Source organism: Rhinoderma darwinii, chromosome 9 (genome assembly GCF_050947455.1).
Source record: "Rhinoderma darwinii isolate aRhiDar2 chromosome 9, aRhiDar2.hap1, whole genome shotgun sequence".
Lineage (NCBI taxonomy): Eukaryota > Metazoa > Chordata > Amphibia > Anura > Rhinodermatidae > Rhinoderma > Rhinoderma darwinii.
In genome coordinates, this window is record NC_134695.1 from 90187484 (window position 1) to 90205379 (window position 17896).

At 40.0% G+C, this 17896-nt stretch overlaps 1 protein-coding gene and 1 long non-coding RNA gene across 12 annotated transcripts in view; one reads left to right on the forward strand and one right to left on the reverse strand.

The window, feature by feature from the left end:
* The window catches only part of LOC142661160 (BTB/POZ domain-containing protein kctd15), a 372733-nt gene that overhangs the window by 276197 nt on the left and 78640 nt on the right, over nucleotides 1–17896 (forward strand). For 3 of the 5 annotated variants that reach the window (XM_075838453.1, XM_075838454.1, XM_075838455.1), the window contains 2 exons: nucleotides 1618–1655; nucleotides 7681–9150. The exons of 1 other annotated variant lie outside the window; for it this stretch is intronic. In XM_075838453.1, the coding sequence (XP_075694568.1) occupies nucleotides 1618–1655; nucleotides 7681–8814 (1172 nt within the window). In that variant the 3' untranslated portion in view covers nucleotides 8815–9150. Of the gene's footprint in view, nucleotides 1–1617; nucleotides 1656–7680; nucleotides 9151–17896 lie in introns of those variants that run through there. One more of the 5 variants, XM_075838456.1, reaches the window with a different exon arrangement.
* The window catches only part of LOC142661161 (uncharacterized), a 354813-nt gene that overhangs the window by 74659 nt on the left and 262258 nt on the right, over nucleotides 1–17896 (reverse strand). The gene's annotated exons all lie outside the window — the stretch shown is intronic.

Below are 17896 nucleotides of genomic sequence, written 5' to 3' on the forward strand. Positions count from 1 at the left end.
AGTAGATGGCCAGCAAGGGCACAATAAGGCCCTGTTCACACAGTTTTTTTCCACCGGAAACCTCAGCAAAAAATGTCCGAAATCGCCTCCCATTGATTTCATTGCTAGGCGGAGGCGGTTTTCCCGCGAGCGGAAAATGAAGCGACATGCCCTTTCTTTAGTCGTTTCAGTCTCTGACCACCCATTGAGATCAATGGAAGGCAGGGAAAACGTTTTTCGCAGCATTTTTTTTTGTTCGCGGTGCTCAATGGCCGCGCCCCAAAAACTCGGCAACCGGCGTGCAGGCAGGTCAAAATCTGCCTCACAAGGATTGTTTCCTAAAAAAAACGTCCGGTAAAAACTGATCCATTGTATTCTATGGGAGCCGTGGGGCCGTCATGACGGCCAAAAATAGGACGTGTTCTATTTTTTGATGCCCAGTTTTCACGGGCCGTTAAAAAAAACAGCCGTGTGAATACTTCCATGGAACTCTATAGTTCTGAAAAGCCTAATTCTCCCATATTAGCACTGCAGGGAAGTGGTAGTCTGATTTCACAGCGCCATCTGTTGCGATGACCATTAAAAGGCGCCGCCACAATCCTAATGAGGAAAGGAGGTCATGGATAAATATATAAATATACAAAATGACTGACTGGAGGTTGCCTCTACATAGGGAGGTGGTCTGGCATTGACCACTACACATGTGTGAAGCAGAACTACAAGTTCTAAAACCTCCTGCCCAGGAGACACAGAGAAGTAACCCCACCTCTGCTGGAAGCACATGGGCACTTATTCTGGGAGACGACAGGGGTAAAACTTCTGATACTTGCTGCTCCCACTAAATTACAATAGCCTTTTAGCAGTTGATTGGTGTTTTATGATATTGATTAATAATAGACTTAAGTGAGTGGATGCAGTCTGTGTACAGCGCTGTGGAGTAGGTTGATGATATATATAATGTAGACGCGAATAGCATCAATCTTTAGTGTTATACTCTTCCTGCCCTGTGCCATAAATGTACGCTGGTGGGCGCAGCGATTATGCTGCATAATCATCTGAGGGGGCGATTGATATTGACAGCCTGCACCCCGTGGCAACTGCTGGGATTAGTACTCATCTAGGGTATTGGTGCCCTGTTCAATTTCAATCATGCTATCACAATGAAGGGGGGCTCCCTTTGCCCCATATTGACCAGTCTTAAGGGACTGCCTTGGGCCACACAAAGTGCTGTCCTGAGCCTGAGAGTGTCCCTGTTCATGCATAGGCAGTAATACATTGGAATACATGTGTGGGTTCTCCAATGCATTATAATACATATAATATATGGGACAAAAGTATAAATGTAATATAAAAAAAAAAATACACCTCGAAATGCAAAAAAAACAACAACACAAGACTTCACAAAAAAGTTATGGCCTTTGGCATGCAGTGAGGCAAAAATTAAAAAATATGCTGTATCCTAATGGCCAAAATTAGCCTTGTCCTAAATTAAATGGCTGCTGTAATCTGGTGTCTTACTATTCTATACGGTAATTTACATCAGGCAACAAATGCAGATAATGTAACAATATGAATTAATGATTGAAAACGTGAAATAAAAATATTATGACGTTAATTCATCTCTATTTTTACTTGCAGGCATAAAGTTTGAATTTGCATTACACCAACCCAAAAAGGTATGTTTGATGTCTGGCTATAATAGTGTTCTGTATGATGAAGTGTATATGTTTGGCCAGCGTATGATATGCTCAGTAATTCATTTCAGCCAATAGAATGGATTTATCAGTCATTCTGCCACTGCTTTATATCGCTGCTTTTCCTGGGTTTATAAACTGTTTTCAGTTTTAAAAATAAGCACAAGGGAATTTTAAATTTCTGAAAGAATGACTAACCTCTTTGATTTGCAAATTTAATTTTTTTTTTTTGTTGGAGATGGATTATAAAAGTTTATGAAAGAAACACTGCTCCATCTAGTGGCTAAAATACAAACTGCAGCTGTTCGAAATCTCCGCTATGGGAGCAGTTGAGTTTGTGATATTACAGGATTATATAACAATCTTATGTATAACGAGCTACATCGTTGCTTGTATAATAATAATAATAAAGGGATCAATGTAGGTAAATGCCTGTATAGTCTCCTAGTCTATAGCAATGGCATACAATACCTGCACATGTTAATAAGGGGACGCTAAATAAGTGCTACATAGACTATACATTCACGTTGATTAAATAGGTCTTATGGTTTTTCTTTTTGTGTTTCATTTGAAGGCCAATAAGAGAGTTTGTCCTCCAGTATTCTGTAAATAAAGATTTGGGAACTGAACGCTCACACATTTATTGTCCTAATGTCTAGCTCCACCTTTGAGCACCACTGTACAAAATATATATCTACATAGATGTTTGAATCACTTTGTAAATACATCATATTACTTATCTGCTACTAAACTTGAGTTATAGCTTTTATTATACTCCAGAGCTGCATTCACAATTCTGCCAGTTTTTTTCATTGGAAACAATCTTGTCCGTAGACCAGCTTAGCTCGACTTCTATAAAGCAGAGGGACGGTTTTTCTACAGCAGATTACTCTACAGTGGCTGATGTAAAGAGGACACATCCAAATCAACAGAGTGCGCAGACACTAAACCAGCAGGGAACACTGAGATTTCTGCTCTGGAGCTTGCAGAAGTGTGACTATAGGCTGTAACTCAGGATCAGTACAAGATAAGTAATCAAGCTTTTACGTAGATTAGGCTGTATTCACATCGTAGATTGCAACTGAAACCAGGAGATCCAATTAGAAGTCACTGGGGTCCGTTGGGTGGTGCTGGTGTATGACGTGCGATAGATCTGTCACAGCATTGTGGTATTCATTATAAACAGAAGCCGCAACGCAGATGTAAAGAAAGTCTTATACATAGCTGTAAATTATAAGAGGGATGAACATATACTAAGTTATAAACATGTATAATAACTCACACAGAGCATTTATTTTGGACAAGATGTAAAAATGAAAATTTGTATCGTCCTTCAGCCCTCCGAGAAAAAAGGATAATTAAGAAAAGGTCTGATATAAATTCTTTAGTCGTCCTCTTCAAAATTAGATTTAATGATGATTTATGTATTTCTTTCATCAGTACATTTCCGTTTTTTTTTGTTTTTTTTTTACATACGACTTTCCTGTATTTCTGCATTCCCAAGTAGATTAAAGTTTGGTAGTCTCTGAAAATTGAGTGACAACCATAATGGCAGCTGTATTGGTTGTGATCCAGCTTTTCCAGAAACAGATAGAACTGAAGGAAGAATGCGCTAGATAGACTTATATTTGCAGGTGATTTCTTTGTTTTCGGGAGCAATGTCCTGTAAGCCCAGAAACCTTGTGCCCATTGTTCAGCGCAATAGCTAAAAGGGTTGTGGCGTTTGCAGCTGTTCTCCAAATGTGTCTCTGCCACATAAAAAACTGCTGCCCTCTTAGACCGAATTCAGACGACCGTAGTAAACGTCCGTGTGACGGCTGTCACATGGACGCATGTATTTCAATGGGGCTGTTCGCACAGCCCTTGTTTTAATGGACCGTGTGAAGGGTCTGTTGAAAAATAGAACATATCCTATTTTCTTCAGGTTTCACGGATCCCTCGATACTCAAGTCTATGGGGATCCATGAAAACGGGACCCGCATGGGTGCAACTTAGACGTGAAAAATGGCCGTTTTTCACGTCCGGGTTTGCACTCCGTGTGAATCTGGTCCTAAGTGATGGTTATGGGCGGGTGCAAGGTCTCTAGTACAGAGGCTGCCCAGGAGCCTCTACCATCTTTTTTTTTTTTTTTTTTTTTAAATAATCCCGTTCTTTGTGAACATTTGCAAGTCCTGCCTGTTTCTGATTATTCCGTGTTATTAAGAGTCGGCTCGAGGTTTGTCAGCGCTCGATTGTCTGGCTGTACCAGCGCGGATTCTAACATAACAGCTTATTTTGCATGATAACAGATTTTGTAGACATCAGCTGAGTCCCGGCCCAGCTGGAGCACCGCCATCTTTTATCACAGCAAATGTCATTTCCAAGACTGTGCTCAGCTCTGAACTGTACACCAGATGCTCCAAGTGTGGACAGACACGTCTAGAGCAGCAACAATTATACACTGGGCAGCTATTAACCCCTCTCCTCCCGCCACTGTCAGAAGTGGTCTGTACTGAATTTAATATGAAGCTCGACTTTTTTAGAAAATATCAGGGAATAAATAATTTGCTGATAAACTCCTATTAGCAGAGTCCGTTTTGTAAGTGGCACGATTCAGAAAACAACCTATGTGGGGAATTAAAATGTCTTTATATTACCCTGCTGCCATTTATGACAGCCTGTATAATGTCTATGGTCCAAAAGACACAGTCTGTCATAAAACAGCTTGTATCTGCTTATGTTCTGTCAGGAAAGCCATGTAAATATTAAATTCCCTGTGACTTTCTTGCCCCATTAATAGATAATTGCGGTCTTCACAAGTGGAAACTAACACAATATCTATATATTAGATAATTAAAAGGGTTGTCCATCAGGACTAGGCTTGTCTATGTGACTTATTAGCTCCCCCGCTCGGGACGCCCTCTCTGATTTTAATGGGTATCTTCTAATACAACTCCCTTGCAGCATTGCTGTACTTCTAGCTTCCTCTGATAAGAACTGCTGGCTGCCAGGGATTCCAGTAGCCAGTCCACTGCTCATCGTTGGGGGAGCTGCTGAATGGTTTTTCTAGGTGTATAAACCCCTAAAGTCCATATTATAATCGTATAGGATTGCCAATGGTAATCCTACACTTTAACTACCAAGCATAACCCCACATAAACTTTGACATAGATTTTTATCCCTGCTTATTCCTATAAATTGCACCATCAGTTTACAGGGAAACTGATTTTCTTAATATTTATAAAGGGCTATTGTGCTAAGATTTGTGCGGACTCGTCCCATTGACCCCTGTAAATATCAATAGGTTCTTTTTTAAGACGCTGTCCTATTTGAACGACCTCTTTCCATTAGGCTGGATCCTCTGCCATCAGTGACACTACAGGGAAAGTAAAGCATGTAATGTATGGATGCCAGTAACCCTCCAGACTGAGACACATTCTCTGCAAGTGGCTCTTTTCTCTTGCTAATTGAGGGGGGTCATGATCCCTAATCCTCTATTTACCCCCATAAAAATATCCAAAACAGACAACCCATCTGCAAATAGTTCCTATCAATCCAAGCCTCATCCTATCTTCCCATCGAATTGGTTATAGACTAGAGGTCTGCAAACGTATAGAAGCCCACAGGTTGGCGACCTCCATTCTAGACCATAAAGACGACCCTTCTTTCATCTGACCTAATAGGAAGCAGCTGGGTAATCTGCATTGGGTAGATATATGTAATGCAATAAGAAAGGGTTAAACCCAAAAAAGGTGAAGACATCTGTGCAAGACTTTCCAGGCCATGAATCAGTGTCCGTTATATCACTTAGTAAGTGGCTGTAGAGCGCTGCACATATCCAGCTGAACGCAGCAAGTTAAAAGCCTACTCTTGTTAGGGTGACATGAGGGTCACGCAGAAAAGATCAGTCTTCATTTTACAAACCTGCAGAGAAAAATGTTCCGCGGTTACTCGGAGCTGTCGAGCTGGACAATTTCTCCATCCTGCTCTGTGTCTGCAATTTTTTTTTATTTAATATCTTTAGTAATGTAATTTTAGCGACCTCCACATTGGCAATTCACCCGGTTCAGACATTCAATATATCATAGTATAAATAATACAAAAAGCATTTAACCGGAGAAACTGTAGGGACGGGCCCCAAGGTTTTTACATTATTTGGTGCATCTTAAAGCGTACCTAATCTTCTAGGTAATTTTTTTTTTTTTTTTAAGGATAAGCTGTCATAGTGTTATTCCTTATGTACACACTTGTCTGGCCATTATATGACTTGTATTCTGCATTTTTTTTTTAGCAGTTATCCCCACTGCAGGCTCTATCTCTAATTCACCGTTTTCTCTGAGCTAGTGGGCGGAGCCTAATGGCTATCATGTCTTCCATGCACTGCACATAGAAAAACACATTCTGCTCTCCTATCTTTATCACATATCTATATAGAACATTGAGGCGATTACACAGCAGTAATGAGCAGTGTAGCTGAGAATACAGCACTGGGGTGAGATATAACACTAGATGCCGCAGGCATCATGGAGGATATCATACAGCAGTACTGAGCAGTATAGCTGTGAATTCAGCACTGCAGTGAGATAGAACACTAACTAGAAGCTGCTGCAGCAGCATCTGTGTCTCTCTTCCTCTCTCACTCTGCTCCTGCTCCCTCCTCCATAGACTTCTATTGGAAGCTGTGACTAGAATGTCTTGTGCAGACGGATTATATAGCGAGGACTTTGATTCCTCATATGTTGTACTTTACAAATCTGCCTTTTTGAACCCAAATAAAAATTAATATTCATAAAAAGATATATTACAAAGTTTCTTAAATTCACTTGTATGATTTATGCAGACTTTGTTGAAAAATTAGTGACTAATTACTGCCCGTTTACTCCAGGATCCCAATGCTTAAGCAGCAATTTCCAAATGCAAGTTTTACAGTAGTAGAGATTATGTTGTAAAAGCTAGTATTTCCATGGTTATCCCAGTACTCTTACTTCGGGTAGGCCATCAGTGTGATTGGTGCTACTGCTAAGCTGTATTACCAAGTACAGCCTCATGCGCAGATCCGCTGCCATTCAGTTGAATGTTAACTCTGCTCTTATGGATATGTCATGTAACAGTACAGCATCAAAAAAGGAAACCAATAAATATCAAATCCAACCTGTGGGTCACATGGTTGAATCTTCATTATCATCTGAATTAAAGGAGTATTCCAAAGACAAAAAAAATATTGATGACCTAGCAATATCATAGGCCATCAATGTGTGACCGGTGGGGGCTTAACCCCAGAACTCCCACCGACCACAGTACGAAGGAGCCGCTGCAGCCCTTTCCATGTTTATTTAGGTCTGGGGACGAGCGATCGTTACTCTGATCACTCGTCCTCATACATTTCTATCATATCGGCAGCGCATGTCCCTTTTTACACAGGGAGATGTAGTGCTGACAACAATATTTCCTGCAACAAAAACGATACGCTCAGCAGATGAACGAGCGTTAACACAGGGCAATAGTCGGGAACGAGCATTCACATGTGAATGCTTGTTTGCCCGATAAATGGCCCGTGTAAAAGGGCCTTTAACCCCCCCCCCATTCAGAGAGCACTACGGCCGCTTAGCTTTGCTGATTGGTGGGGGTCCTGAGGGTTGCACCATCACCAGTCACACATTTAAAAAGGATAGGCCATCAGTCTTTTTTCCCTGGAAAACGTTAGTAGTTGAGTAGTGCTGATACATATATATGATTATACACTGTGGTTGTCTTTGTCTCAGTGTTACAGGATATTTTTACTACTGGTCTATTTATGCAGTCTTTCCATATTCTGTTATCTGCATCAGTTGTTTAGTTCTGTATGGAAAAAAAAAAGCTATTTGTTTGCCCCGTATCATGAATATACAAATAACACCACAGTGCGCTCTGACACGGAGCTTGCCGGAACACTGTTAAGATTTGTCAGACAAGATGAGCAATGTTCTGTTCTGTATCTTGTAAGCTTTTGTGCTGCCGAGTCCTGAATAATTCTCTATTCTGTTCACAGGACTGTACATCCAACAATCAATATGGGACTTTAATAGAAGCCGCTGCCAAACAGCTCCTGAACATAAACCAAGGCGTGCCGTCGTATCCTCCTTATCAGTACCCGGCTAGTTTACACAGCGCAAGTCGCAGGCAGAAAAAAACTATCTTTCTAAGGCGAGAAAATAATATATATTCGGAGAAAAAGCTTTTGAAGAAGAGGAAGCATTTCCTATTGAAAGAGACTCCGATTCTGATGCCCTTGAACGGTTCCGCCGTGGACCTCATGCCGTCGGATTACGAGGACAGCAACGGGAAATGGAGAAAGTTGTATGAGGTTCAAAGGAAGCGCAAGAAGCTTATGCAAGACGTCTGCTTGAAGTACAAGAGCGGTAGCAGGCGGATTATCACCCCTTATCACGTTTCCCGAATCTTTGTGGAAGACAAGCACAAGATACTGTACTGTGAGGTTCCAAAAGCTGGTTGCTCCAACTGGAAACGGGTATTAATGGTACTTAATGGCTTGGCGTCCTCCACCAAGGATATTCAGCATAATACTGTTCACTATGGGAACTACTTGAAGAGGTTGGACAGTTTTGACCGGAAAGGAATCTTCAACCGTCTAAACACGTACAAGAAGATGATCTTTGTCCGAGAACCTTTTGAGAGGTTGGTCTCCGCTTTCCGGGACAAGTTTGAGCACGCAAATAATTATTATCATCCGGTGTTTGGGAAAGCTATCATTTCTAAATACAGGCGGAATGCCACAAGGGAAGCATTGAGGACAGGCTCTGGGGTACAATTTAAAGAATTTATCCAATACCTGTTGGATGTTCATAGACCAGTAGGCATGGACATTCATTGGGACCATGTTAGCAAACTTTGCAGTCCTTGCTTGATAGACTATGATTTTATTGGGAAATTTGAGAGCATGGAGGAAGATGCTAATTTTCTTCTACACCTAATAGGAGCTCCCCAAAACTTGACTTTTCCCAGATTTAAAGACAGACATTCCAATGAGGAAAGGACCACTAGTAAAATCACACAGCAATATTTTGCACAATTGTCCCCGTTGGAAAGGCAGCGTACCTATGATTTTTATTACATGGATTATCAGATGTTCAATTACTCTAAACCGTTTGAAGATTTGTATTGATCACATGTAAAATGGGGAATGTGTTTTCTAGAAAACGTCCACTTGGGGGGCAGCATTGTGATACAACATGTGAACTGGTCTTCGGATTGAGAGATGACCCTCTTAGATTTCTTTTTACGTCTGAACTTAAGAGCGGTCATAAAAAGATATTTTACTATCACTCTGCAATCAGATTTCACTGAAGCAATTGATGATAAATAACAAAGTGGCATTCACACTTGCTAAATCCCTCAAACTATTCTTTCTATTTTGAGAGTGAAAGAAAATATTTAAGATTCTCTATTGTATAGATCTTATTTTTGCTGGTTAAAAAAAAATACAAAATAAAATTGTTTTTAAAAATACAATAAAAGGGCTAGATTTTTCTATGGAGTTGTGCCATATTGTTTCGTGTATATTGCGTGTTCATGTGAAGTGTTTGTTTCTTGCTGGGAATGTAGTTAAATGCTCAAACATATATCCACTTTTACAACCATTTTTTTTAATGCTCCTAAAAGAAAATTAAAGGGACAAAAGTAAACTTTCCCATGTGCTCTATTATGATATTCCATGTGTCAGTGTCTCACCTGTTATTTTTCTTGCTGCTTCTATGTCTATTTATCAGACTAGGACAGTTGCTTAGCAGCAGTACGAATCGGACTCGGTGACTACTTTCTCTTCTGGAGTCTATGGAGATCTATGTGTCACCCATCTCCGGCTTCAGCAGTTCCTGGACCACACTAGTATTACACATGGGGGGCAGAAACTTCTATCATAAGCTACCACTGATACTTAGAAAGGTTCCTGTCACACCAGTATAATGTAGAAGAATATAGTGCAGCCTCCCTGTCCGTATACTTATGGTTTCTCTGATTATCATTCTCTCTATATTCTATAAATAATCTGTGTCCACCAGCATGCAGAAATGGTATGGTCTTTAGCTGCACACGTGATGCTGTGCTGAAGCATCATGGGATTGATAGCAAAGCAAAGAGGAAGAGAAAGCTGGAGAAATCTAAGAAATCAAGATGGAGGCTTTTTCTAAGCACAGGCAAGGCAGCAGTTCAAAAAGTAAGTACAGTATACATAAAAGAAGTTTAGAGTGTGGTATACAGTTAGGTGGGGTTGGAAACATGGAAAGTTGCTTAAAGAAGACCTCCAGTAGAAACAAATAGTCTAGATTAAAAGTGTCCTACCATTTGTGTATACAATTCCTGTGTGTCTCCATAGTTACAGACTACAAAAAAAAAACAACACACCCTGTGTGTAGTCTGATCCTGCAGTTTTGTAGAAGGCTATGTTCACTCTACCATTCAGGGGTTCAGTCCAGATTTCTGATGAACTTTCCTGACAGCAAGAATAATGCAGTCTATAGCAGTATTCTGTTAAAAGTACCCAGACGAGTCTAGTGTGAACTGCGCCTTACTCTCCTCCTACTCCTTGTACTTTATCAAAATGAGGGGGCTGAGGAAGAAGAGTAAGGATTGACTGCAGGATCAGACTGCAGACAGGTTTTGTTTATAGTCAGTAACCATAACTATAGGTTTGCGTACGAGCTGTGTACTGAAAACGGTAGATTTTATAATTAAGACTATTTGCACAGTTGCTCCATATTTATTTTAGATGTATTGGAGCAATAATAAATGGTCGCAAAAGTGAATATTTCCTTTAAAAGAATGTACTTTTACTACTCTGTCTATAAATAGGTGCCTCAGGAACAGAGACATCATAAATACATTTTAGGATCTGTAGACGAGTGTATCGGGACTCCTATGTGAACATTCTTCTTCTTCTTTTCTTTCTATTAAAATCAAAGCTTGGAAATATTTATATGTGATTTATGTGATAAATATAACTTTTTTTCTTTATAGACATCGATACAAAGATTTCTATGAAGCCTAGGTGACTCTGTGAATAATACCACAGCTGGTAAAATAAATGGCTGCTGTAACATAGCTACTTTCTGGACCATATAGGAGGAAGAAGAGGGCAGGAGCATAACTGGCTGACATTGGAACAAAACAGTGACAAATAATTTGATTTTAAACATTGACCCAAGCGACTTAATTTATTGTGAGTATGGCCAGTTCCTTTAAGCACCAAAGGTGCAGAATTGCCCCATAGGAGTAGGGCTGATAAAGTATAAACACAACCCACAACTTTATAAAAGTCCATCCATAGACTGCTATATTTTTCAACTATTAGTAGAAAATTCATTCATTACAAAACTACAACTACCAGCATGCCCTGACTGCCTGCAGCTGTCGAAAAATGCAGAATAGTAGTAGTTTCACAACCGGTATGAGCTACTGTTTCGGACACCACTGTTCTAATGGAAAGTATTGGATATTCAGTGGGTGGCATGTTTATTGTAAACAGGACATTATGACCATATGATTGACAGACAACTGGTAATAGATCTGTCTTCATAAAAAATTAGAAGTAACACAGTCCATGATTGTATGAAAGCCGCAGTCAGTGCACGGAGGAGTTTTTGTGGGGCTGTGTGCTCTGGCTAATCCTTAATACATTGTATTGATTTCTCGCCCATTGTGAAAGGTGTCTCTCATTCTTCCAGGGCTTGTTCAATATCAATCAGTATTATCTCGCTTCTGTTACACACCCCAGTGAGCAGCGGAAATTGTGTGACTCTCAATGAACAGGTTTGTTACAAGGGGTCGGCCGATACATGACATTCCCTTCCAATAAAAGTAAAGCCAGGAATAGGATAACATTTATATTGTCTTTTTATTCAGTTGTATCATTTTATGTGTTTTGTCTTTTTTCTATCAGGCCAATAGGTTGTTGTTTTTTAAAAAATCCTTTTGTTTTTTTGGTTTTCATTGCTTTGTATTAAAAAGATTTTAAAATAATCTCGTGGACCATGGAGCTGTTGCATCTAAGCCGGCCATGTGTGATACAGTCTGTTGAGCTGGCACTTCTAAGCCTTGCACATGTGACACGACACAGCACTTCACAAGCCCCCCGCCCGCACACATGACATGTTTCTAAATTCTATTATATAATAATCTCCCGGACACAGTGCTGCTTAGCTGGAGTGCAGAGCCACACAGCACTACATCCCCATCATTAAATGTAACTAAACTCCATGATATAATATCCTCCCAGTGACGCTCAGCCAATGTATCGAAGACTTTCATGTGGGATACTATCTCAGGTAGCTATGTAACGCAACATTTCCCATTCTAAAATTATTTAATTAGTGAATTATTTTATATTCTTATTATTGTATTATATTATTATTATTATTTTATATTCTTTAATATTGCCATAGGGGGCCGTATTATAGTAATTATATTCTTGTCCATAGGGGGGCAGTATTATAGTAGTTACATAGTTACATAGTTAGTACGGCTGAAAAAAGACACATGTCCATCAAGTTCAACCAAGGGAAGGGAAAGAAAAATTTCTACACATAGGAGCTAATATTTTTTTGTTCTAGGAAATTATCTAACCCTTTTTTAAAGCCATCTCCTGTCCCTGCTGTGACGGCTCCTGCGGTGACTATTCCATAGATTCACAGTTCTTACTGTAAAGAAGCCTTGTCGCCCCTGAAGCTTGAACCTTTTTTTCTCCAGACGGAGGGAGCGCCCCCTTGTTTTTTGAGGGGGTTTTACAAGGAACAGGATTTAACCATATTTTTTGTATGTGCCATTAATATATTTATATAAGTTAATCATGTCCCCCCTTAGTCGTCTTTTCTCAAGGCTAAATAGGTTTAATTCTTTCAATCTTTCCTCATAACTTAGATTCTCCATGCCCCTAATTAGCTTCGTTGCTCTTCTTTGTATTTTTTCCAACTCCAGGGCATCCTTTCTATGAACTGGAGCCCAGAACTGAACTGCATATTCTAGATGAGGCCTCACTAATGCTTTGTAAAGTGGTGATATTACATCCCTGTCCCGCGAGTCCATGCCTCTTTTAATACACGACAATATCCTGCTGGCCTTTGAAGCAGCTGATTGACACTGCATGCTGTTATTGAGTTTATGATTTACAAGTACACCCAGATCCTTCTCAACAAGTGAATCCGCCAGTGTAGCTCCCCCTAGGACATATGATGCATGCAGGTTGTTGGTACCCAGATGCATAACTTTACATTTATCTACATTAAACTTCATCTGCCAAGTGGACGCCCAAACACTTAGTTTGTTTAAATCTGCCTGCAATTCATGAACATCTTCCATAGACTGAACTATATTACATAGCTTGGTGTCATCTGCAAAAATAGAAATAGTGCTATTAATCCCATCCTCTATATCATTAATAAATAAGTTGAATAATAGTGGTCCCAGCACTGAACCCTGGGGTACACCACTTATAACCGGGGACCATTCAGAGAAGGAATCATTGACCACAACTCTCTGGATACGGTCCTTGAGCCAATTCTCAATCCAATTACAAACTATATTTTCTAAACCTATAGTCCTTAATTTACCCATTAGGCATCTATGGGGGACAGTGTCAAATGCCTTTGCAAAGTCCAAAAACACTAAATCCACAGCGGCCCCTCTGTCTAGACTTCTGCTCACCTCTTCATAAAAACAGATTAGGTTAGTTTGACAACTTCTGTCCTTAGTAAAACCGTGCTGGCTGTCACTTATAATGCTATTTATTGTCACATAATCCTGTATATAGTCCCTCAAACATTTTCCCCACGATGGATGTTAAGCTTACTGGTCTATAATTACCCGGGGAAGACCTAGAGCCCTTTTTGAAAATAGGCACCACATTTGCCCTGCGCCAGTCCCTTGGCACTATACCAGTCACTCGAGATTCTCTGAATATTATGAAAAGGGGGACAGAAATAACAGAACTAAGCTCTTTAAGAATTCTAGGGTGTAACCCATCTGGTCCCGGGGCCTTGTGCACATTTATTTTATTTAATTTAGCTTGGACCATCTCTACATTCATCCAATTCAGTATATCAGCCGATATATTAACAGCACTGGCACCGGCTACATCAGCTGCTCTTTCTTCTGTTGTATATACAGAGCTAAAGAACCCATTTAGTAACTCTGCCTTCTCTTGATCCCCTGTGATCAACTCCCCATTACCATTATCTAGGGGTCCTACATGTTCAGACCTTGGCTTTTTAGCATTTATATACTTGAAGAATTTTTTGGGATTTGTTTTACTATCCCTGGCCACCTGCCTTTCATTTTGTATTTTTGCTAATTTTATTACATTTTTACAGATTTTATTAAGCTCTTTATATTTTACAAAGGCTACAGCTGTACCCTCGGATTTGTATTTTTTAAATGCCCTTTTTTTGTCGTGTATTGCCCCTTTCACAGAAGGTGTAAGCCATGTGGGGTTTAATTTGAGTCGTTTATACTTGTTACCTATAGGAATAAATTTTGCACTATAATAACTCAAAGTAGATTTGAAAATCTCCCATTTATCATTTGTTCCATTATTTGACATTAGTTCTCCCCAGTCCATATCCTGAATTGCAGCCCTCATCCTGGGGAAATTGGCTTTCTTAAAATTAAATGTTTTTGCCCTCCCAGCCTGCGTTTGTTTTTTACAGTATAGGTAAAATGTAACTATATTGTGATCACTGTTACCGAGGTTTTCACGAACATTGACATTCCCAACAAGATCTGCATTATTCTTGTACATAGGGGGCAGTATTATATAGTAGTTATAGTCTTGTATATAAGGGGCAGTATTATATAGTAGTTATAGTCTTGTATATAGGGAGCAGTATTATGATCGTTATATTCTTGTATATAGGAGCAGTATTATAGTAGTTATATTCTTGTATATAGGGAGCAGTATTATAGTAGTTATATTCTTGTATATAGGGAGCAGTATTATAGTAGTTATATTCTTGTATATAGGAGCAGTGTTATAGTAATTATATTCTTGTATATAGGGGGCAGTATTATAGTAGGTATAGTCTTGTATATAGGGAGCAGTATTATGATCGTTATATTCTTGTATATAGGAGTAGTATTATAGTAGTTATATTCTTGTATATAGGGGCAGTATTATTGTAGTTATATTCTTGTATATAGGAGGCAGTATTATAGTAGTTATATTCTTGTATATAGGGGCAGTACTATAGTAGTTATATTCTTGTATATAGGGAGCAGTATTATGATCGTTATATTCTTGTATATAGGGGCAGTACTATAGTAGTTATATTCTTGTATATAGGGGCAGTATTATAGTAGTTATATTCTTGTATATAGGGGCAGTATTATAGTAGTTATATTCTTGTACATAGGGGCAGTATTATAGTAGTTATATTCTTGTATATAGGCGCAGTATTATAGTAGTTATATTCTTGTATATAGGAGCAGTATTATAGTAGTTATATTCTTGTATATAGGAGCAGTATTATAGTAGTTATATTCTTGTATATAGGGGGCAGTATTATAGTAGTTATATTCTTGTATATATGGGGCAGTATTATAGTAGTTATATTCTTGTATATAGGGGGCAGTATTATAGTAGTTATATTCTTGTATATAGGGAGCAGTATTATAGTAGTTATATTCTTGTATATAGGGGCAGTATTATAGTAGTTATATTCTTGTATATAGGGGCAGTATTATAGTTGTTATACTCTTGTACATAGGGGGCAGTATTTAAGTAGTCATTATAATGCCCGTATGGACAAGATTATAATAGTTAAAGGTGGTAATGTAATGTTATTCAGCTTAACTTATTAATCAGGACAGAAAACGTGCTCAGAACAGTTGTCACTTCCCTTCCCTTGTGGAGAGCAACACAAAAATTACTCAGGAGGCAACAATGATTACATGAGAAAGCTCCCCCAAGAGTAAAGAGACTATGAAATGTTTGATCTGCCATTTATGATGGTAGTCAGAATGTACAAGGCCTTTACTATGAAATGTGGGAATGTTTACTGCTCTTGTGACTATTGTAAAATAAACCGTGTACAGGCGCACCCTCAGAATCATTTGTATATGAGAAGCAGGATTGAAATAGAGAGCAATGGCCACAGTGAAACTTAGATGGGGGTCACAGATTTCTACTCGCTTTATCTTCCCAGGAACTCTGCTCACCCTAGCCAAAAATCAGTGGCAGTAGTGGGTCAATAAAAATAAAAATAAGTAAAACCTTTTATGCCATGAAAGAAAACCAAGAAAGGTCTCCCTGCAGCAAGCCTTTGAAATGCGGTGTCTGTGCTTCAAACAGCAGAAAGTGTGCTTTCCTCCAGAGAATCAAAAACACAAAACTGTTTCTGAAGATGAAATAGACAAGATTTTTATGCAGGATTTATAAAAGCACAATACCTAGGTAACCTGTATAAGTAGAATTCTAACTAAAATAACCTGAACTACAGGGATTCCTATGAGGCCTTGTTCACACAGTGCAGAAGGAAACGGAAGCTGAGGTTTCAGTTTGCCTTTCTGTTGAGGGGTTACCCGACGGAAACTTCAGATGGAACCCCTCAACGGAAGGGCTGTGGTGATGTGAACAGGCCCTTGCTAGTGTTTTTTTTTTTTTTTTTACAGGTTCGGTCATTGGACTACGTCGGATTCGAGGACTTCTTAGATGACGGCTTTGTCATTCTCAATAAAAATGGTTGAGGGTTGTGTGTTTTTTTATTTTTATTTCAATAAATCTATTTTTTCTAGCTCTGTATTTTTTTTAAACTTTATCGCTACCGCCTTACTAATGGCCACTGACTGATTGACAGCATCCATTGCTAAGGCGGGGCTTAATATTAGCCGGTGAAAAGGCTACCACTAACCCCCATTATTACCCTGGTACCCACCGCCAACAGGGGTGCCGGGAAGAGCCGGGTACGATCCAGTACCTGACTGACTCTCTCTCTCTCTCTCTCTGTCGTATTCTTTACACCAGACACTGTACAGTAATCTGTAACTCCCAGAATGCATTGCAGCACAGAGCATTGTATCAGTCAAGAATCTGCCAACTGGTTTCAGTAGCAAGCAGCAGAATTGTGAATGCAGCTCCGGACTATAATATAGGCTGTAAGGGCATGTTCACATCACCGTTGCCCTTCCGTTGAGGGGTTCTTTTGGAGGTTTCCGTCGGGTTAATCCCTCAACGGAAAGGTAAATGGAAACCTCAGCTTCCGTTTCCCCCACCATTGAACTCCATGGTGACGGAAACCTAGCTAATGGTTTCCGTCTGTCACCGTTGCGACAGGGTTCCGTCGTTTTGATGGAATCAATAGCGCAGTCGACTGCACTATCGATTCCGTCCGAAACAACGGAACCCTGTCACAGCTGATCACTAAAACGATCAGCCGATCACTAAAACGGGCCCATAGACTTTCTATTGACTCCGTACACTGCTACATCGACTTCCGGAAAAAGCCGAACAGAAACAAAGCGGCACAGCGCAAAGACAAGTGCCTCTGCCGCTTCGTTTTAGTGATCAGAGGGAGTCTCAGTGCTCGGACCCCCACCAATCAAAACTTATGACATGTTAAATGACAGGTCAGAAGTTTGTTGAACGTTTAGTTACCCTAAGGGTATGTTCACACGAGGTCATTACGTCCGTAATTGACGGACGTATTTCGGCCGCAAGTACCGGACCGAACACACTGCAGGGAGCCGGGCTCCTAGCATCATAGTTATGTACGACGCTAGGAGTCCCTGCCTCGCTGCCGGACAACTGTCTCGTACTGAAAACATGATTACAGTACAGGACAGTTGTCCCACAGCGAGGCAGAGACTCCTAGCGTCGTACATAACTATGACGCTAGGAGCCCGGCTCCCTGCACTGTGTTCGGTCCGGTACTTGCGGCCGAAATACGTCCGTCATTTACGGACGTAATGACCTTGTGTGAACATACCCTAATGTATACATCATGAAAAGCTTTTGAAAAGCCCATGATGTATATGTTAAATTTGTTCATTTCTGTTCGGCTTTTTCTGGAAAGCCGATGCATCGGAGTACTGGCTCCTAGACTTTCTATTGAGTCCGTACACCGATAAATTTATTTCCGGAAAAAGCCAAACCGAAACGAAGCGGCTGAGCGCTTCTCCCACTTTGTTTTAGCGATTGAGCACTGAGACCCCCACCAGACACCCCCCAATCAAAACTTCTGACATGTCACTATGACATGTCA